General features: G+C 37.5%; 2 protein-coding genes across 5 annotated transcripts; one reads left to right on the forward strand and one right to left on the reverse strand.

Annotated features, from left to right (window-relative positions):
- Positions 1-1,842: 1,842 nt before the first annotated feature.
- On the reverse strand, positions 1,843-2,103 carry RB195_016282 (uncharacterized protein; the record flags this gene model as incomplete). Its single annotated transcript, XM_064207367.1, has 2 exons — positions 1,843-1,909; positions 1,967-2,103. The coding sequence occupies 2 exons, from the start codon at positions 2,101-2,103 to the stop codon at positions 1,843-1,845; spliced, it is 204 nt and encodes a 67-aa protein (XP_064063248.1).
- Positions 2,104-5,241: 3,138 nt separating this feature from the next.
- RB195_016283 (uncharacterized protein) lies at positions 5,242-13,865 on the forward strand (the record flags this gene model as incomplete). 4 transcript variants are annotated; one of them, XM_064207370.1, is made up of 14 exons in its annotated part: positions 5,242-5,385; positions 8,685-8,852; positions 8,941-9,131; positions 9,605-9,749; positions 10,044-10,130; positions 10,857-10,946; positions 11,015-11,053; positions 11,115-11,130; positions 11,325-11,363; positions 11,423-11,491; positions 12,447-12,458; positions 13,031-13,123; positions 13,621-13,688; positions 13,752-13,865. In XM_064207370.1, 14 exons carry the CDS (start codon positions 5,242-5,244, stop codon positions 13,863-13,865), a joined length of 1,275 nt encoding a protein of 424 aa, XP_064063249.1. The 4 variants fall into 4 exon arrangements, with proteins under 4 accessions (XP_064063249.1, XP_064063250.1, XP_064063251.1 ...); XM_064207369.1 differs by having other exon boundaries at positions 11,015-11,042; positions 11,120-11,130; positions 11,431-11,491; XM_064207368.1 differs by lacking the exons at positions 11,115-11,130; positions 12,447-12,458; positions 13,031-13,123; positions 13,621-13,688; positions 13,752-13,865 and having other exon boundaries at positions 11,015-11,093; positions 11,423-11,499.
- Between the last annotated feature and the right edge of the window lie 2,504 nt (positions 13,866-16,369).

Here is a 16,369-nt window from a genome sequence, read left to right on the forward strand (position 1 = left end):
AGTCTGTCTGTGATTGTGTTTCTGTGTCGTTCTCACAGCACCAACTTATTCCGAAGAGTCGACAATACAGTCGGTTGCACAAAATGAATAGGACGAGTTTTTCTGCGCCAGAATGACTTACTGTTACTGTTCCTTCACCAGTGTTACTTTCATAGCTTCGATAATTGTTGTTGTGTCAGAGAAAGAATTGGTACAAAAAAAAAGAATTTGGAAGGGAACGAATTGATATAGTATCAAGTGATACGTCTGAAAACATATGATTCGTAGTGGTGCGCAAAAACGAGTTGCTTTTCATTTGGCGAGATTGACCCAATTTCAAATTGTTTCTGGGTCAGCGTAAATGTAAGTTACTCTATGTTTTCGGGCTATTAGATAAGAAGGATCAGAGAAGAGTCGAGAAAAAAAAAACTTAACATTCACGTCAACAGATCGGGACAAGATGAATGTCCACATGCAAAGGGTTGCGGAGGAGAGGATTTCTTTTGATTAAAGAGCACATATTACCAAAAAGAAAAGAAAAATTGATGACACATAGCTAACTAGATCTATTCGAAGAAAAACTTCATCTAAAACTGTTTGTAGTAATTCCTACAGTTCTGTTGTGTTTGGTATTATTTCAATTTTGCAATATTTCTCATCAAGTCCAAAATTTGCAGAAGGAAAATGTGAAAATGTACCCAGTATGTGCAATATTGCAATTCTCGGTACATATTTATATTAAAAACCTGTTTAAAGTAGCTCGGCATGAGCAACGCTGCAAAAGTCAAACAATTATTTCTATTTGGAAAAAGTCGATGGGGTTCACATGCAGATGTTTCTGTAAATTACAATGTTAAATGGAGCAGGTGGATGGTTTAACGTGCTTTATTTTTTCGTTCTTCTCCAATTTTAATCGATTGTTTTTGAGAAGGGACTCTATTGAACGATATATAAAAGCCAGACGATTATAAGCTTATCGCTGTGGCCTTGTTTCCGTGTGGTAGAGCTGGTATTCTGTCTGTTAGCATCATTATATCCGGTTTGTTGTTCACGTTACTTCTTTTTGTTTCCCAAGTGCTCTGCTTTTTTTTCCATAGTGCTGTAATTTTCACGGTCGATTGGGCTGGATGTATTGCTGGACTATCGCTTTTCGCAGGCGATGTCATATTGATTCAAACCAGCAGCCGACGCAAAATCCTTCTTTATTCATGCTTAACATGATCGATCCTTTTTTTAATGGGAGCGGAATATTGTTCCTATAAATGTCTAATGGCTTAGGAACACTTTTGTTTCAATGAACCATTCACACTTCTAATGATAGCGATCATTTCGTTTCAAAACTCTTTTCAAATGTGCCTTTTTTTAATGGGAAAATGCAAGGTTTAATGTTCTGGAGCGAATTGCAAGGTCTACCATCTTATTATCACTCATAATGGTGTGATGTGCGATGTGACGTTGAAAAGAGGTCAACTATGAGCGGCGAATTCATGCTAGTGCATTTTATACTTTTTTTTTGTTCGCGAGCTAAAGTCTGCATGGTTCAACGCAATGCAATTGCATTCGCGTTGGGCGCGGCGTTTTTGTTCGGCCTCACTGCCGGGGCTGTTTTCGTCCCTAGGAGTATCGTCACGTCTAGAGCTAAAACCAATTATTTGATCATCGCATGGTCGGTCAATCTCTGTGGTATTTTAAAAGTTTCTGGTTTCTTTTTCCAAAAATTAACGCGAAGAATTATGCTGCACGTTGTGTTAATTTTTTATTTATTTATTTTATTGCTTCTCATATTTCTATTAGTGAAGGATTGGAATAAAATTTTTCTACTGGAATTACTGGTACTGAAGTTCTAAATTTTTATACAAACCATCAGCAACCTCTTTTCCGCCAGTGCCATTGATTGCTCATTATTTGACTAGATGTGCATGAGTTCTTTCTAGAAAAAAAAACGTATACATGCTTGCATTAAATTTATTCAGATTCTATGAACCACCTAGTGCCACAATTTCCACTAAAGGCATTGAGAACAGCTAGATCCAGATGTGAACTTAACACCAACAGGTGGTCCAGTGTAGTAGTTGAAAAATTAAGCAATAAACGAAACGTTTGCCCTTTAAACTCAGACCTCATGCTTTAGCGATTACGAAAATCGTAATTAGAATCGAAGACGTTAGTTTTTCTAATATTTCTGCTCTTTTATATTTGCAAGAAACTTCCGCACATGGATTTCGCAACTTTATGTGTGCAAATGAGCGCCATTCATGTGCTGTGGTGTTCTTTGGATCTTTCTAATCTCACATATATATTTGGATAAATTCTGAGCCTTTTTTTTTTTGGCCGAGTTGTCTTAGCTTTCATGCTTTTACCAGTTTTCAGCTTCTACCACCTAACTTCCCGTTACTCGCTTTAAAATTTCGTCTAATTTTTAAAAACGCGAAGAGAAATTTGTCAAACGAAAACAAATTAAGTACTTCAGTTGGTTCCAGTTTGACAAGTCTTTGTTGACATTCGGTGTTTTTCGAAGTGTTACTGGTAACTATTTCGAAACTCTTCCCTAGAAAACTCTCTTAATTCGGAAAATTCTTTGCAGATGCTTTGCGATAGAACTCCTCTTTTTGATAGATAAATTTTTGTTTTGTCCCAGCTTCTAAGAATTCTTTATGTGAAAGATTTCATTGCTTGAAGTACCATGTAATCAAATAAGCCATGTTTTGAAGCGTTGGATTTCTCCAGGCGTCAAATATAGGAACCTGTTTTTTGCTAGTGATATTGAGTGAGTGAGATGGGAAGTTCTTCCAACTATTTTGTTTACCGTAGCGTACCTGAGCTGGGCTGTTATATTACGCTTTTTTTTCTTTGCAATGTCTTCTGTTGCTGCACTGTGTTCCTACGCGAAAGTTCACCATAACGTTTTATGAGGCGTGAAATATCTGTGAAAACAGTAAGTGCACAGCTTATCGAATCATATTGCCGTTCTCTGCCATAAACTGATACGATTCGATTTTGTTCCGCCCATCTGGTTTGCCGAACGTTTTATTACCAGATGCATTTAATAGTTAAGCACAAAACGTGCTCAATAACAACTTTCATCAATGAATTTTCAGGTTTCTTAGCTTAGTGAATGTCTTCGATGTAATCTAGTTTGAGTAGACGACATTTTTCAGCGCGATAAAACGTTTTCTTGTTGTAATTTGCGGAAGTAGAACTAACACTTGACTAGTTGGTCCAATTAGTTCCTGCGAACTTTGGACAACTTCTTCAGGAAATAGTTCTCAATTGCGCGAAGGCGTGGAATTAGTTATTAGGTTGCCTGCTCATTTTTTTACACGCGTATTCCTTCTTTAGCATTTCCTGAACCAAAAACTGCTCAGTTCTTTCATTAACCTCATATCCGCGATTGAGTTGTTCTCTGAGTCCCAGGCCCTCAGCTTCTGGTCCTAGAGAACTGTAACCTTCCCTAAAACTTAAAATGGGACATGGATTGATGTGGTGAACTTTTGACGAATGATTGTGTGATGATATGATATTTGATTTAAATAACTGTGGAATTATGAAATGTGTCCGTGTGAAAAAAGAATAAGTAGCGAACCTTAAATGACGGAACGTTTCCCGTCTTTGTATTCATTTCTGTCAGGTTGGTTGTTATTTCGGTTATTTTTTCCTGTACATTCTGTTCGATTTATTCGCCAGCGATCACGTGAACACTGGTTTTTAACAGTACAAGCAACTGTCGTGCATAAATTTTGGTACATTCGTTGCAGCGGCCTTAGCACTTTGTTTGTTCTGCTTTTCTATCGTTCTATTTAAGTAGAAACGAAATCAAAATTTTAAATAAATAAGCGTTTGTAAACATTCTAGAGATAGTTAAAAATGAAACGCCTGCTTACTGTTCCTAAAGAGAAATGTGCGGCAAAATTTGAATTTCCCCGTAATATATCTTAGTGTTTTCATCGCAAACGTATTTAGCAGTAATCTAATGAAGGACTGCAGATTTCGAAACAGTATCACCAAACCCGTAGACCATAAAGTGACGGGATGTGACTCACCGTTTTCATCATCCCCGCTACCTTGCCCACTTCTGCATTTTTTTCAATCCATCAATCAGGCAGAATCAGGTGATCGTAAACACGTTAAGGTTTCTAAAATAAAGTAACTCTCCTTTTTTTGTCGTAAAACAGTAAGGAATCGTTTGGTTTCCAACGTTCACGTATCCCAATAGAGTGGTTTGTTTGTTCAGTGTTCCTCTTTATGCATGCTTTCCGTTTGATGGAGTTATATTGATTTTTTTTCCGAGATATGGTGTGCGAGGGCGTGTTCGGGGAACTAGCGTATGCATTATTTGTTGAGATATTATTGAACATGGTCCAATTCTAATTTTTAATTCCAATTTGTTTCTTTAGTTTGGAAATATTTCAACGGTTAGTTCCCGCATTTTTTTTAAATCGAAAATGGAACTATGTAACTTAGAACGGATACTTCTTTGATGTTTTGCTCGCGAAACGTTGGTGATTCGTAGAAAATAGAGTTGCTATTGAATGTTATAGTAATTGATGTTAGTCATTCATACTGAAAAGTCTCCCTTCCTGCTGAATACTTGAATTCCTTTTCATCGAGCGTTTCGCGGGCTATTTCATAGTGTCGCCCGTAGCTACGTCCACATTCGCAACTAGCGCCTTTGTTCATTTCCATATTTGTGGTCTCCTTGGAGATTAGTGTCTTGTTCCTGAATTAGTGTATAGCTTTGGAATCGCTGCATGCTCTGGAATTATGGCGTTTCATTGGTTTTATGGATGCTGATTTGTGATTGGCCTTTGCTCCAAAGAGTTATTGTCTCATTTTCTTTCTTTCATTTTGTTCGACTAAAGCAATGTCTATGCTCGTCTACAAAAATTTGTGCCTGAATGATTTGTGACTGATGCTTTTTCTTCCTTTTTAAATTCGTGCGCAAAATGTTCACTTGCGTATATACAGGCGGAGATTTGAATTGTGGCGCGCGATATTCCAAAAAATTTTGCCACTGTAATTTTCGTTTCTGTTGTCGCAGCTTGTTTTCATCGGTTCCCTCTCTCTCTCTCTTCTTTCTTTCTTTCTTTCTTTGCTTTTAAGCAGCATTAAGTTATCACTCCCCTTTGTCATGGTCCATTTACATCAAAGCGTTCTTGAACCACATACCTTGTTTCGTTCTGTCATTTTAAGATTTTGATTGGTATTGTTGTTAGATGTGTAAAATTGCAGAGTGATACTTTTGAGTAGCACTGGGCACGTTGTATGGCGTCGGTGGTGAATGTATACGCGACGTCGGCGACGACGGAAAATCTATCGAGGCATGAAATGTTGATGTGGGTGAACGATTGCTTGCAAAGCAATTTTTCGAAGATTGAACAGTTGCACACTGGAGCAGGATATGCACAGGTTAGATATTAAGCTCGGTTTTTGTTACGATTTCTGAATGGTCACTTTTAAAGTGTTTTCTTTTCTTCAATATTTGCATTTGTATACTAGGGGTGGATTTCTGAATTGGGTGCAGCTCAAGTGAAGGGGTTCCTTTTGCCAGCCGTCCAGAAGTGAAGAGGGTAATTTCGCCAATCGTTTAAAAGTGAAGGAGGTCTTTTCCCCAACCGTTCAAAAGTGAAGCGGGTCAGAGCACCGGCTACGACTATCGCATGTATGCTTGCATACCTGGAAAAGTTTTCATTAAGTTGTATGTGCACCGTGAAAATTTTTGTGGTGGTGTGAGGAGGGATGATTGGTTGTGCCTTTGCGAGAGAACACTGCGAAGGTATGAATAGACTTTTCCGTTTTTGAAACTGAAAGGTTTTTCTATGGTGCCAAGCAAAAAGTAGAGGTTTTTTAAGGAAATGGTGATTGCACTTATTTGTTTATTCATTCAAATTCGCCCTGAAGTGCGCTAGGAATCACAAAGTGCTAGCACAATCATACTGAACAGTCCGGTCTCATAGGAAATTATCAAGTGCAAAGCACGAAATAGACGATATTAGGATTTCTCCGTGAAAATATGGGGTTAAGGGTGTAGCTCACGAGCATGAAGACGAGCATTGTTAAATCCTCTTTAAATTGTCACCATCAGAGAAATTACCATACTGTAGGGGAAGTAAGTGTACTTCTGGATATCATAGTTAGAGTTGGAAAGCTTCGGAGATTTCAAGAATGACTTCTGCTATGCCTTTTTTGAAACGAACTTTGCTAAAAGAAATTAAAAGAAAATCAAGGTCGCTTTGAAGGGTTTCTTGTAAGGAAATTAACTAACTTTTGTCATTCTTTAACTGCTGAACCATTAGTATGATAGATAATCAGAACAACTATATTCTCTGGTGAGAATAGTTCCTTCTAGCGCTGTTCATTGAGGTCCAAGATTGATTAGCTTATCTTCCGATACGGATTGATAAGGGAAAGTCGTTTCGCGGAGATGTAGAGTCGGTTTAAAACGATACGAAACTTGCTACAGTTGCGTAAACGGCTGCTCTTGAAGCGACGAGACTGGCGGCTGGGATCGAGGTGGGACCGTCCCATTCACTCGAATTGCAGCTACAAGTGGAGCAAGGTCCTGGATTCCACCTCGAACTCAAGCGCTGAGCTCCACTGCTAGCTTCTAGCGCAGCCGCGTAGGCAACTGTACCGGGCTCCAGCTCGTTTTGACCCGACTATATCTAATTTCAATGCTAATGCTGATTTGCTACAGATGTAAGGAATATAATGAGCCCTGAATAGCTAGCGTTGGGGCGGAAATTTTCAGATATTTTTAACCCTTTAATTTAGCGTAAGAAAGTATTAGATGTTAAGTACACATTATATTATTCAGATAATTTTCCGTACTTCCTTTAACAAATAGGTATCTATGTTGTTCTTGGTACCTAGGTTCAGTTTTGTTCCTCATAGCATTATTGATTTACAAAACAATTGACTACTATATGAACTATTGACCCAAAAAACATTGGATTAACTTTTACATTATATTACAGTTATTACGCATTACTGTTTCCTTTTATTACTGGTGGTTAATTCTTTATAACAATGGTGTCAATCAGTGTTCACGTATCTGATATCAAGGCCCTTGAAATAATCTTTCCATTAAAAATGATCTTCTATCATTAGAAATGTTTGTTATGGCACTGTGCTTGAAAATTAAGGCAAAGTTTCACGAAACTGATGATATTGGCGTGTCTGTGGGCAGATGTAGAATCTGGGATTTAGGTTATTTTTAGGACGATTAGGGGAAATTGCGCTGTGCCACGTTTATAGTGGTAATCTATATCCCAAGCTCTATTTTTGGCCCACAGATGCACTAACATCGTATGTTTCCTCATACGCTGCCTTTAAGATCGCTTAAAATATGCGTTTTGAAGTGCAACAAAAACGCTATTTTTTTAACGCACTGGAAATAAATCTTATGAAACAGCTGATTATCATATCATCTCGTTGAAAGAAGCTTGATGACTTTCACTTCCTGACTATTTTGAGACCGCTGAACATCTTATCTTTCCACACAATTTATAGCGCTCCTCTTCACGTAATATTTTTTGCCTGATAGCGAAGAAAATGTCATAACCGAACTTTTTATTAATTTGATGTTGATGACCAACGAAGTAGACACATCTCAGTCATTCCTTTTTTTATGGTGATGTAGTGGTCATCGTGGAAGTGCTCTCACGAGAACCAGCTGCGTCTAGTATTTGTGTGCATTCTGTAGCGATCCTTGGTGGATTTTGATGATCAAGATAGTGTGCACAACCTGAATTAGTATTTTAACTCTTAATTATCTAGAACTACACCGTTCACTAGCATTTGTAAGTATTTGTTAACTTTTAAACTCGCTCATGTACGTAGACATGTGGCTTCGATCGACAGACACGGTTACCGCTACGTTTTAGCTCTCATGATATAGGAGTGAGCAAATGGCATCCGAATTATTGCTGAATGAGCTTTTTATCCTACCGCATATCCAGTAGTACACTTTAAAAATTGCTGCTCCGATGCAGTCGGCGAACAGCTGACTTTACACCAGTTCCATAAGACTTCGATATAGGGAAGTTCAACTAACACAGCTGTTTTATTTTCGGTATTTTCACGTACAGGATACGGATGTATTCTGTACGTGAAAATACCGAAAATAAAATTTGAGATATTCATGGAATTTGAGATATTTTCTATTTGAGGTGTTATTTTGTGCAAATCAGAGACATATACAGTCGGCATGTTCAGTCGGACTACTGGGACGCGTCTTTCTCTTTACTCATCCTTCTTTTTTTCCCTTACCCTAGCAGGCACACCGTTCTCACCTGGTTAAACGTAGGATTAATTTGAGCCGGAAGAGATTTCGTATGCGTTTAGAAAATCAAGCATATACATATAGATGCTGTTTCCCGTCTTGATTTACTAGAACGGTTTTCTAGAAGACTGTTGTTCTACGGTACAATTGTTTTAAATTAAGAATTGGCACTCTTCCGTGAAAAAAGGATAGTCGAACGGAATTAGTCGTGTTAAAATGAATTGTTGAAAGTAGGACCGAATTGGACCCTATAACCAATCTATCGAAATTTTTTAAAATACAGATTAACAGTACATCCAGCAATGTACATCCATCTATTCTAATAAATGAAAATTCATTGATGTTATTCCTTCGGAGATTCTCCGCTATTTTTTCGCTCTATTTTAGAAGTTCACACCGCGTTCACGTAAAAATTCTTTTATAGTTCACGGATTTCCTGTTTCCTGGATCGATTCCGTTGAAGAAGGTGAAGTGGAATTCGCACCTGGAATTAGACTGGCTTGGAAACTGGAAAATTGTTCAAACTTCATGGAAAAGTCTCGGTGTCGAGAAGGTCGTACCTGTTGATAGACTTATAAAGGGAAAGTTTCAGGTGTGTAAAATATCCTAAGTTTTAAAAACATTAAGAACAGTAGCACTATACTTGTTGGAAGTGGTTTATACCTGGCGTTACTTTTAAGGACAATTTTGAATTTCTTCAATGGTTCAAGAAGTTTTTCGACGCTAACTACGATGGACACGAATACAACCCACTGGATGCCCGTGGGGGCGAACCACTGCCTGCTGAAACTGCACCTGGTAAACCATCCGGACCTGCAGCGATGTCCACACGAATGCAAATGCCTACACGAACGAACAGTGCAGGAGTGACGTAATTTTTAGTACTTTTCTGAACAAACACAAAGCAAATGTTATTTCTGATTTCTAAGTCGTTAAAATTGTCCAATGGGAAGTTTTTTTTCCATAGGTGCCATTTTCTTCGGAGGTGTTGTTAATCTTCGTGTTCTGCGAATTCTGAAATCCAGGCGGAATTCTGTCAAAAAGTCTGAGAGATACTTTGGAATGCTTACATGCATTTTCCTGAAATATTGGCTTCCTCTAGATGATGAATATTTGTATGATAGAGGATAAGAACTGCATATACGTTTGGATTTTTGTTGTCAGTTTTGTGGATCAGTTTACCGTCAACTAACCTATAACAGTTGAAGTCGTTACGTGATTTTTTTTCAATTTGATATTCTTGAATTCTTCTTCTAATTTTGGTTTTGACCATAGCACTTTTTTATTAGCGGTGCTCCTAACAATGAATAAATAACGAATACCAATGAGCAATTTCTTTTGCAGGCGAACCGGTCCGCCGTCCCGAAACGCTTCTAATTATTCAATCAACGCCACGAACGCGACACCAGCAAAACCCCGTCCTGCTTCAGCAGCACAACGTCATGCAGCACCTGCCCCTGCTAAAACTAATAACAACGTAGCACCTAAGGTAAAACTCTTTCCCTAGAGTTCAGTTGCCACCCTAATTTCTCTATTTTTTATTGCTTTGGATTTTAAATAACAGGTTTTTAAGCCTTGTAACAACTTTTCTATTCATTGGTGATGAATACATTAGAGAGTTGATGCTGACACATCTTTCATATTGCGCTGTTAACTCATCCATTCCTGCAGTATTCTTCAATGAAATGAACATATCTTCAAATACTTGGAGAAAACTTGTCTTTATGTGTTGTGAAACCTTTTCGGCATTGTTCTACTCTCATTTGTATTACTCGTTCTTCAGCAGCCATCCGCTACAGCAGCTCGACCTTCTGCAGCTCCATCGGTTGACGCAATGCAATTGAAACAGCTGAAGGAAGAAGTTGATGATGTGAGGATCTACTTTTTAAAGTCCGGTTTACATCGTGCTTATGTTTTCCGGTATGAGTATTTCAGACCTTGTGAACAAAAAAAATTATATTTCTTGTAGACCTGCTTATTTTTACATTATATCACTGTTTTTTAGTCTTTAATGTGGTCACATTCGGGTTCGGAATAATTATTTACTCACGTACTAATCCTCATATAATTGTTTTCTTTTAAGAGTATGGTATTTCGAAAACCTTATAAGATATTCGGTCTACTATGCGTTCCGATCATTATTCCGCTCAAAGAGGGTTACACAAGGAATATATTAAGAATTTGGAACTCTTTTTTAAGACCAAATTTATTTCTGAAACTACTGAATGAGACAAATGCATCGTGTACAAGGGAAATATTAAAATTCGCATTTTAAAGTGTTTTCCTTATTTGCATTTGAACTGGAATCACTGATTCAATTGTCCTGTACGTTTCTTTAACATATTCTTTTGCTTTTATCGAAGAATTAATATGATTTCTGAACAGGTGATTTCTTAGGATAGCCTGATTTTTGTCAAAAATGGTACAGTGGTCAAAATTCGTGTTAACGTGGAATACATATGGTTAGGTTGAAAATTGGTCCAAATTTCTTTATGTACAATCTCCATCGTGTAAACTTTGAGGTTTTTTGCTGGACCACATTCATACATCTCCATTCGGCTTCCGGATATTCCGTTAAGGTTTTTTTTTATTTCAGTTGACCCGTCAGTTAGGTGAAAGTGATGCAGTAATGAGTAGCTTGGAAAAAGAACGTGATTTCTACTTCAACAAACTGCGACAAATCGAGGTAGGTGGTGAGGACTATGTCTTCGCTTAAATTTATATCCTTCATTGAAAATAATGCAACACGTTGAGGTTGTCTGCCAAGATAACGAGTCGATTGGTACTGTAGAAGTATCGCGAATCCTGGAAATACTTTATGAAACAGAAGAAGGTTTTGCTGCACCCGATGAAGATGAGGAGCAGTAATGGCGAGTTTTTTTTTTCAACATATACTGTAGTTCTGTTCTTCTTCAGCTTTCTCCTACTATAGGTATTTTCGAGAATCTTCTTGCAATATATTCCTGTGTATTTATTAGAACATTAGTTTCATCTGCTTAATTCCACTTTTCAATTACAATTCTTCCTTTGGTTTTCTTGAAGAAGTTTAAAAGTTACAATTAAGGTCGACTTCGAGACTTCCTCTATTTCCAGTACCATCACAGTACGTCCTTATTTAGTATGAGACAATAGTAATATTGCTATTACTGATGACAATTACAGTATTACAGTTTATTCGAGAACTGCGTGATCTGCTTCCATTCTTCCCCTCGATGTTGTGTTGTTGTAATGGTGTCTAAACTTTCCATTTTGTACTATTTCTCAATGAATTCCAGAAAGAAAATTGGCCTTCGTTGTCACGGTGCACTCTCTTCATTGCGATTTGTATATTTATAAATAGTAGTGATTATTCGATCATTTCTTCTCTTCAAATCTTCTAACTCATATTTTTACTTGTATCTAAATGAAACAAAAGTTTGTTTTCCATCAGTCCTTATTCATGTATAGAATAGTTCTTCATAACACCTCTGCGAAACTGGAGCGGTGTAAATTTCAGTAGTTCTAAAAGTTCGTGTCAATTGTTTGCAATTGAATATCTAATGGCTTTCTCACAATATTGCAATGAAACGCTAATAATGCTTTCTGTCTGTCTGTTTTGGTTCTGTGCTTGCATTAGATTTGCTCTGAATCAGAACATTTGTTCGAGAAATAAATTTTCTATTTTTTTTTTCATTGTTGTTCTGAATTTTCAACGTTTTTATCGTGGAGGCGATATGATATTCGCATTTTTTCGTACAAATATGTTGTCCTTGCGAATGCTGTTAGCACCACGACCATACAGAAATGTTTGTTTTGTTTCGTTGTTGAAGAGTTGCTTGTTTGTTGGATCTGCTTGTCCGGATTATCTTGCTAACGACTGAAAGATTGTAAATTCGAACAAAATACGAAGCAAATATATAATTCTTTGTATGAGGATTGTGTGAGAAGTTCATCTAACTTGAAATGATTCGCTACTTATGCCTAGTTTTGTTGATTGTCTTCGTAAACTACTTCAAAGGATCGTGTGTTTTCTTTTGGCGCTCTTCATTTTCAGACCTGTTTAGAAGCGTTATTTTGAAGTTGAAAAAAAGCTTCGACAGGTTTCAGTTCTTTTGTTTGATGTTTTAAAGGATAAAGTATCTAGGCGCTAATCTACCCGTTCGGAATGGGACCAACATCAATTCACTTCAATTCAGAATTATTTGAGGTTTACGATCGAGTCAGTGTTTTTATCCTCCAAAATACGCGCAAATCATTATTTGAGGCTGAGTGGTGGCACACTATAGTAGAGTCAAAACTACATGAAGTTGTGCTCCAGTTGCGTAAACGGTTGTGCTCGAAGTGGTGCGGTGGAGCGCAACTGTTAGGATCGAGTGAGAACCCTTTTGCCACAGTTGATTGCTGCAGTTCGCGATGGCATCACTTTGATTCCAACCGCTATTTCCGCCGCGTTGATTCCGTCGAACGCAGCCGCTTATGCAGCTGTACCGTGCTTCATGTTGTTTTGACTCAACTATAATTATAATAGATGTAGCATCTCCATAGTCTGTGTGGTGAACGAGGACTTGAAGTGGATCTGTCTTGTAATTCCGATCGAAGCCAGCCTGACATTTCCCATATAATCCAGATTTGTTAAGGTGTTTTCATAAAATACTGGGATTAACAAAGTTATATCTATGTAGAGATCATAGATAAATTTGCGCATTGATTGTTTTGAATGAATGATGTATTGAACATATTCTACTTCTTCAACCACGAGGATTTTTCTCTGTATTTCGACTTGTGCTTTAGTAATGGCCTCAACTACCACGAATCCCTCAACATTGTTGCCACTTGAGTTGGTAGACAAATGCATTGGCTCAAGGATCTGGGTCATTATGAAAGGTAAACTTTGCAATGATTCACTTTTGATTTCTTATTTGTGTACTAAAAAAAAAAAGACAAAATAGTTTATTATGAGTCCTTGTATCTCTGCTTAATAATTATGTACGACCTCAATATGGACTTTGAAATTTGTTTAGGAAGGTTTCCTCTCGGGACTGTTTTTGAATCGGACAATTTTTGAATCGACTAGCATGGCTTCCACCTTTTTTTCTGCGAAGTTCAGCTGTACAAATACACGGAGCAGAGCAGTATTTATAGTCATGCATAGAATTTCTCGTCTTTGATGTTCGGACAAAAGAAATTACTGTCATGTGGCATTGTGGATTATAAAGATTTGAGGGTAGCGAATATCTGGAGCTCTCTGTCGAACTCAAAGTTGCACTTTTCTCAAGCCGAAAAGTCAACCAAATAGTTGCTACGTTTATCATAATTAAAAAGAACTATTGACATATGAGTTTCAGTTCTCAGTGTCCCGTCTACAATTCCCGTATTTACAGGTGAGAAAGAAATCGTCGGAACATTGATGGGATTCGATGACTATGTTAATATGGTCCTAGAAGACGTGGTACGTTTACTTGGTCTTTTGCTGACCTTTTCTTCCAGCATCTAAAAGTTCGTTGTTTTCTAGGTCGAATATGAACAAACACCTGACGGTAAACGGGTTACAAAATTAGATACGATATTATTGAATGGGAATCATATAACAATGCTTGTTCCGGGTGGAGAAGGACCAGAAGTCTAGCATAACTACTCTGATGTTGTGTTCCTTGTTAATATTGTTTTTATAATGATGATAATCCATTCCTCATTGTTTCTTCCTTCTTTCGTTGTTATGTAAAGTTTGTAGCAGGTAGTGTAACGTGCTGTTTGAAAACGTTGTTTGTTTACAAATCATTGCTTGTGACAAATGTGAAACCGAAATAATGGTATCTTTCGTTGGTAATGGACTTGACTTACGTTGTCATACGTAGTTCTTACCAGCGCTGTCGTTCTGCAGTTTACCGCTTTACATTAGCTACGAGCTACGTTAACGCTGCTTTGTGCTACTCTTGTTTCAATCATGTCCTAGTAAAGTTCAAGTTAAAATATACATAAAATAATAAAATATAAAATAAACGTAACGTAAAATATATGCGACGTTAAACCTAGGTAAGAACTATATATTCGCGTGTGTAGAAAAAAGGTGTAAAGAAACGAAAGCAACACATATGCATACTAAATTTAATGCCACTGAAAAGCAAAACGAGGAGCGATGGAACGATTCAGTGGCATCGGTATGGCAATAATCGGCTTTTGATAGGGCATGCATGCAACCAAACTAGTCTTTGCATCTGTTGTATTCTAGACGAGGGACATACATTTGAAACTGAAGAGCAATCGATATTTGAAGCAAATGAACTACCACATTTCGTTGTGAATAGGCTACTGATAGGTAGACGCGTAGGAATAATTTTAGAGCTAAATTAATTTTTCTGAAAAATACTTGAGCCTATCGAATGGTGCAGCGGAAATAAATACTTCAAATAGTAAAAACAACAAAAAAGTAGTGTTGACTTCATAACTATCCTAGGACCGATCAAACGCTCTCGTGTCTTCGAACATCGGCATAGTTCCGAATATAATTTCTATTATTTGTAACTCTTGAAACAATTATAGAAACATTGAACCAGGGGCACGGTGTTACTTGCCAGAAGAAACGGGAGATTATACCAGTCAGTCTCTATTTAAGCCTCCGAAGACGGCAAAAACCCGAAACGACAGACTAATAAAAGTTCCATCCAAAAATTCTCGTAGGCACATCAATAGAAAACAACAAAATCAATAGAAAATAGAAATCAATATTTGGTTGAACAGTTAGAGACCGGGTGATGCGTGCAGCAGCCATACCTCATTTGATAGGAATTTGACTAATCCCTAAGATATCGGAATGGATTGATGGACGCACCGATTTCATGCATCAACGGGTTCATTTGTTCATTGGATATAACGGAAATTTATTGTAGTTAATTCTGCAGTACACGATTGCTGTCATCTGGTTATTATACCCTGCAAACTTCCGAAGCTCATCAACTCGTCTTATTGTAAAATGGTCACAGTGGATTGCATTAGCTCGTCGATAACAGGCGATAAGAGACTTTTTTCCTGAAAAAAAGGAAAAATACAAGCTTCCATGCAGAATTCTAAACTCGATTCAGTGTAAAGCGGTCACACGGTCGCACCGATAATAGGCACTAAGAGACTTTTTTTTTCAAAAAAGGAGAAAGTATACGTTATCTGCAGAATACTCTATCAAACGTTACATAAGAAGAGAGCAATCATAGAAAAATTGAAGCGAAATTCGATAAGTAAATGGTACGAACGTATGGTCGGGTGAAAACGACATGAAACATGATGCAGTTACGTAAGCGGCTGCGCTCAATGCGGTGCGATGGATTGATTGAGGTCCCATGCTGGCACCTCTCATCGCTGAAGATCCCAATGGTCCCACCTTGATTCCAACCGCTATCTCCACCGTGTCACGTGGGACGCAGCCGTTTACGCAACTGCAAGTTATAAATCACGGAAAACTGCACACAAATCAGACAACTAGAAAGAAAGAGAAGAAATGAAAAGAAGGTTCGTAGGCTAAAATGTGCACAGTTGCTGAAAATAAAAAAGAATTCTTCTTTCGAACAACGGTATTGGAGGTCATAGGATTACACATCAGCTCATCAATAACAAGCGCCTGAAGATTTTTATTCGCATTACAATCATTTTTGCAACAAAGCAGCTATCTGTATCTAAATTAAAGATTCCAAAATGTAGGATATTAATGCGGAAAATGAAGATAGCTAAGAATTTTGGGTGAAACTTTAGAATTCGCTTAGTTTAACGAAAAGATAACGATTTTGATCTTTTTTTTTGATGATCGCGATGATTTTTTTAAATCGCGATACTTCTTTTTGTCTCATATTCAGTTTTACTCCTATAATAGAATGGAATAAAATAAATAAAAGTGAAAGAATCAAAACAAGTTGTGGCCACAGGGTTATTTCGCTTAGAAAGCTTGGATCATTTTTGACCGCATTATTCATTCGGCTTTTGACCCGTTTCTAGGACAAATATTCCCGCGCAATGTTGGATTATGGCGCCACTGACTCCTATTTATTCCTATTTTTGTTTGTTCCGAGGGAAAAAGCGATGCGTACCTTCCTTGTTGTCATTTGATTCGTTATCCAGCTTACTGTACTGATACTTGTTACATTT

This window comes from Necator americanus, chromosome V (assembly GCF_031761385.1).
Source record: "Necator americanus strain Aroian chromosome V, whole genome shotgun sequence".
In the NCBI taxonomy this organism is placed as follows: Eukaryota; Metazoa; Nematoda; class Chromadorea; order Rhabditida; family Ancylostomatidae; genus Necator; species Necator americanus.